This window comes from Coffea eugenioides, chromosome 7, assembly GCF_003713205.1.
Source record: "Coffea eugenioides isolate CCC68of chromosome 7, Ceug_1.0, whole genome shotgun sequence".
Classification (NCBI taxonomy): domain Eukaryota; kingdom Viridiplantae; phylum Streptophyta; class Magnoliopsida; order Gentianales; family Rubiaceae; genus Coffea; species Coffea eugenioides.
Window position 1 is genome coordinate 11,347,543 of NC_040041.1, and position 5,989 is coordinate 11,353,531.

A 5,989-nucleotide genomic window follows, 5' to 3' on the forward strand; every position below is an offset into this window, starting at 1 on the left:
GAATAAAAAATAATGGAGTGTAGCTGGCATTATTGAAGAAGAAAGAGGCTTGATAGGCTTAAATTATATTCAAAACAAAGAGAGAAAATGAGTCTAGCTGGCTGTATTTGACTACTATTTAATCATGAGAAAGCTGCAGATCTTGAACTAAGTTCATTCATCATCCTTTGCTACACCAGACAGAAATCTGATATCAGAGTAAAAAGAAGATACCATAATAATAGAGATGGCCTCCAGTAGCAGTGGTACTAGCTGCTTTGAGTCTGCTTTGACTTTTCTGGACGAGGGTTTGGAGGCTTGCAGAGATGAGACAGATTCTGATAGCATGAACCTGATGACTGATATCCGGAACCTCATGATGGAGGTAAGATTATTGAAAACCTTTGATCTGTATTTTAGCAATTGTATGGGAAGGGACCATGAAACTTTGTTGGAACATGATCAGAAGGACAACACTAATACCGAGTCTGAAAGTTTGAGACCTAGTAAAGTTTCATGCAGAATTCAAGAACTGGTTAATAGGAAGACGAAGCGTCTGGTTAGACGGTTTGAGTCTATTGTAACGCCAACTCTAAGAGACATCAAAAGGGAGCTCACTGGATACCACCAAAATATTAAGTTGCTTTTTGAGACAGATATCAAGGAATTGTCTATCAGCAAGTTCTTGGATGACTACTCCCTGGGGCAGCCTCCATTGGTTACGGATTTTATTGATTCCCTTTCAGAGAATCTGAGATGTTTTCTCCGTAGAAAGCAGGATTTTGGTAATACTTTGAATTATCTGATGGAAATTCTTGAAGAGAAGCTAATGTTCTTGAAGAGCTTCATTCCCTTTGCCACGTTGCAGGGTGTTGAGGGGCAGGAATTGAGGGATCTGTTGAATCACGTGGAAGACATGGGTATCAATGCTGCACGCCTGATTTCCATATGTTGGTTTAACCGAGAAGACAAGCAAGTGTGTGATGAAATGGTATCTAAAGTTTCTCAATTGCTATACAAGATTAATCCTGTTGATCCACAAGACCGAGCAACATACATTAATGTCCTGACCGCTTCAAAGTTATCAAAATCATCAGACACTTTGGCTCTGGAGAAGAATAAGCATATAGTGGCCGACTTCATTGATTGTCTCCTAGACAATCTTATGGAGCTACTTCAAATTGATACCAATTTTCTGGCTCTGGAGAGGAATCAATTGCTAAAACTCCAAGAGGGTGTAAGATTTTTGAATTTCCTTCTCAGGCAGCAGGGGAAGTTCAACGAGCTACATGATGAAATAAAGGGTCTTATTGGAGATGCAGTCTGTGATGCAGGAGTTGTCATTTTCTCCCTTTCTAAGAATCAACTGAAAGAAGGCTTTGCTGAGGAAACGGATCTTGAGCTTTCTCGTTTGCTGAAAAAGCTCAATTTTATTCTGACAGAAGTTGCACAAATTTATCCGCCACCATCATTTAGATTTCCTCGGACCAATGAGTTGGGCTCCATTGATTTACTCTTGCAAAATGTCGACGAACTGGCTACTTCTGAGGCTAGTTCAATTGCTTTCCCAAAGGATCAAATCCAAAGAGTTCAAGAAGATCTCCAATTCTTAAGATCTTTCCTGCAGGAAATAATGGAGCAGCGCAACCAGAATAAAGAACTCCAAGCTCTTTGGGATCGTGTTATGGAGGTGACATATAATGCAGAGTTAGTCATAGACTCTATTGTGATTGGGGATAAACCTGAATGTCTGGATAACATTGTCAGGGATATCAAGCTTATGAGAGCTGAGGCCCTGGAAGTACATGGCAGCATCAGGTATGACACTGAAGCTCAGAGTGCTGTCAAGAACTGTATTCACATGGAATCGCAACTCAGTTACCCTGCACCAAATGAAGTTCTAGTGGGCCTTGACGAAGAGGTAAAGATGATCATCAATAGACTTACCAGGGGTTCCAAGCATTTGAATATTGTTCCAATTGTTGGTATGGCTGGTCTTGGTAAGACAACATTTGCAAACAAAGTCTACTGTGATCCTTCAATTATAGGCTACTTTCATATTCGTGCTTGGTGTACTGTTTCTCAAGTTTACAGCAAGCACAATTTGTTAGCTATGATTTTGTGCAGTATTAATTGTAGGAGTCCAGACCATTATCTTGAGATGAATGAAGATGATTTGACTGTAATGCTCTACCAGAGTTTGAAGAGGAATAGGTATCTTATCATTTTAGACGATGTGTGGGACATTAAGGCATGGAATATGTTGGAAAGATCATTGCCAGATGATACCAACGGAAGCAGGATTCTCTTCACCAGCAGGTTTCAGAATTTGACTTCGCAATTTAGTGATTGCGAGCCTTTCCATCTCCGACAACTTACTGTTGAAGAGTGTTTTGTGTTGCTTCAGAGGAAGATATTTGGCAAAAAAGGTTGTCTTCCAGCACTAATAAAAGTTTTAACGCAAATAGCAAATAAATGCAAGGGGCTACCTTTCACAGTAGTCATTGTTGCTGGAATTCTTTCAAGTATTGAGCCAGATTGCTGGCAGGATTTTGCAAACAGTCTTAGTTCCAGCACTGTAATTGAGACCAATCTATTGGAGTTGGGTTACAGTTATTTACCCGATTATTTGAAACCATGCCTTCTTTACTTTGGCACATTTCCAGAGGATGAGAATATTCCTGTCCGAAGGTTGTTCTTGCTTTGGGTCTCTGAAGGATTCGTGCAAAAGACTGAAGGAAAGACCTTAGAGGATGTGGCTGATGACTACTTGAAGAATTTGGTTAATAGAAGTTTAGTTATTGTTACCCAACAGAGAACTATAGGTGGTGCCAAAGCTTGCCGAATTCATGATTTGGTACGTGAGTTTTGTGTAACAAAAGCCAAGGAAGAAAGTTTTCTTCATATCTTACATGGGTATAATGATCTTTGTACTTTTGCTGGACCCTGCAACCCCCATCGAGTATTCATTTATGATTCCACGATAGAGGGGCTTAAAGAGTCAAAGCTGTTTTTTCCCAATTTACGTTGTTTGCTCTTCCGTGCTAATGTCTTCATTACTAGCAATAGGATATCTACAGTGCTGTTTCATTGTTCACTCGGGGTTCTGATATTTAAGTTTCTTAGATTGTTGGACCTGGGGGAGTTTAGTCTTGGCAAAAGTTTTCCGATGGAAGTAGTGTTGCTTGTTCACTTGAGATACTTGGCCATTCGATCAGAACTGTTATCAATCCCAGATGCAATAGCCAACCTCTCAAGGTTAGAAACACTTCTGATTAGAGGGTCTCAAGATGTTCGGCTGCCAAACACCATCTGGACTATTAAGACATTGAGGCATTTATTTATAACAAGATCCAATGGTTATGGTTCCAGGTGTGGTTTTATTTTTCCCAACAATCTGGAAGGCTCCCCGGATTTAGAACATCTAGTTACTTTGACCCTGGCGATTGATCCCTCTTACCAAAGCTTGCAAAAGATACTGAAAAAGTTGCCAAGCATCCGAAGGCTAAGATGTGCAGGACTCAGATATCGTGGCAATGGGATTCTCATGCTGGACCATTTGAGTCAAGTAGAATCACTTAAGGTGCATCGATTTGATGGATATCACTTTCATTTCCCATCGAATTTGAGAAAGTTGACTCTCTCATTTACTTCTAAGCCGTGGAGTGAAATTTCAACAATTGGTAAGCTGACCAAGCTTGAAGTGCTCAAGTTAAACCGTGAATCCTTTGTGGGAAGGAAATGGGAAATGAAAGAAGGGGAGTTCCCTAAGCTCCGAATCTTGAAACTGTCAGAGTTGGACATCCGTTGGTGGACTGCAACATCTTCTGATCATTTTTCCTGTCTTGAGAAATTGGCTTTGCATGGTTGTAAGAAGCTGGAAGAGCTCCCTTCTTGTTTAGGGGAATCTGCGCCTCTTGTAATGATTGAGGTGAAAGGGTGCGAGTCTGCTGAAAGTTCTGTGAAGCAAATTGGAGAAGAACAGATGGAAAATGGAAATGAGGGTCTAAAGATTGATATTCGAAGTTATTGGTGATCCAGGTACGTTTTCTTAGTCCACATTTCACTATGGTGAGCTATTCATATCTCTTCTTGATCTGGGACAGAGTCCATGCAGAGTTGAGTACCACTCATTAGGTCAGAGATAATACTATAGTATCATGTGTATAAGTTGAATTAGTTCAATGATATAATTATTCATGTTTCTTGAACCAATTTAGGAGATTTCAATTCCTTGGCTTTGAACTCCTTGCAGCTATAACTTTGTGATTGCAATGGCACGAACAGTCATACATATATGAATTCAACAGTATCTATCATAATCTGTTTCTAAAATATTCTCCAAGTTCTCTATGCGTTTTGATGTTCAATAATGTTTAAAATCTGTCGTCCAAGTTTCTGAAATCTTCGTTAATGTTGCTACAGATATTGATATTGTGAATTTCAGAGGAAGAGAATAAATTCCCCATATTTTTATTCACCAATCGTAAGGGTATATATACAGGTATAGACATCCTATAATAGGAAGATATCCTATTACAATAAATCAGTCCTCTAATTCCTATAATTTAGGCTACAAACTAGCCTACATTTGTTAGCTATCTAATCCCTACAAATCAGCCTATATCAATCTGTGACAGCTATCTAATCCCTACAAATCAGCCTACAAATATAGCCTGCATATAATCTGTAACACTCCCCCTCAAGCTGGAGCATAGATATTAATCATGCCCAGCTTGTTACATAGATAATCAATCCGGACCCCGTTAAGAGCTTTTGTGAATATATCACCTAATTGTTCTCCAGTCTTCACATAACCTGTAGTGATCAAACCTTGTTGGATCTTTTCACGAACGAAATGACAATCAATCTCAATGTGTTTCGTTCGTTCATGAAAGACTGGATTGGAAGCAATGTGAAGTGCAGCTTGATTATCACACCATAGCTTGGCAGGTACTGAGACCTTAATTCCTACTTCACTAAGGAGCTGATATACCCATATGACTTCACACACAGACTTGGCCATAGCTCTATATTCAGCTTCCGCACTGGATCGTGAGACGACATTCTGTTTCTTACTCTTCCATGAGACCAAATTTCCCCCAACAAAAACACAATATCCTGAAGTAGATCTCCTATCTTCCTTACACCCTGCCCAATCTGAATCTGAAAAATATTCAATCCTAGTATGACCATGATTGCCATATAGGATTCCACGTCCAGGAGCACATTTTAAATAGTGCAAAACTTGTTCGACTGCTTTCCAATGGTCAACAGTTGGTGAGGACATATATTGGCTTAACACACTCACTGAATAAGCAATATCAGGACGTGTCACAGTAAGATAATTCAACTTTCCGATTAGTCTTCTGTACCTCTCAGGATCTGCACACAATTCACCTTCTTTGGTTAATTGTAAATTAGGAACCATTGGGGTACTACATGGTTTAGCACCCAACTTTCCCGACTCCGACAGTAAATCAAGTACATACTTTCTCTGTGATAGAAAGATTCCCTTCTTACTCCTGCTAACTTCAACTCCCAAGAAATACTTTAACATCCCCAAGTCTTTGGTATAGAACTGAGTATGAAGAAAGGACTTTAGAGACGAAATTCCGCTAGAGTCGCTACCTGTGATTACAATATCATCCACATATACAACTAACAGAATAATACCTCCATTAGAGTGTCTATAGAAAATAGAATGATCTGACTTGCTTTTCTGCATCCCAAATTTCTCAATAGCTTGGCTAAATTTTCCAAACCAAGCCCGAGGACTCTGTTTCAAGCCATATAGAGATTTTTGCAGACGACAGACTTTCCCTTTCCCATACCCCCCTTGAGCAACAAAACCAGGTGGTTGCTCCATATATACCTCCTCCTGAAGATCACCATGAAGAAAGGCATTCTTGATGTCTAACTGATGCAGAGGCCAGTCATAAGCTGCAGCAAGGGAGATAAACAACCTGACCGAAGCAAGTTTAGCAACAGGAGAAAAAGTATCATGATA

General features: G+C 39.8%; 1 protein-coding gene across 1 annotated transcript; it reads left to right on the forward strand.

The window, feature by feature from the left end:
- The first annotated feature begins 226 nt into the window (after positions 1–226).
- Positions 227–4,015, forward strand: LOC113776882 (putative late blight resistance protein homolog R1A-3). The gene has a single exon (XM_027321933.1). It carries the CDS (start codon positions 227–229, stop codon positions 4,013–4,015), a length of 3,789 nt encoding a protein of 1,262 aa, XP_027177734.1.
- Positions 4,016–5,989: the final 1,974 nt, after the last annotated feature.

Bases quoted from the DNA above. Each gene is read 5' to 3' on its own strand.
- LOC113776882 (XM_027321933.1), top strand. From the start codon at position 227: ATGGCCTCCAGTAGCAGTGGTACTAGCTGCTTTGAGTCTGCTTTGACT.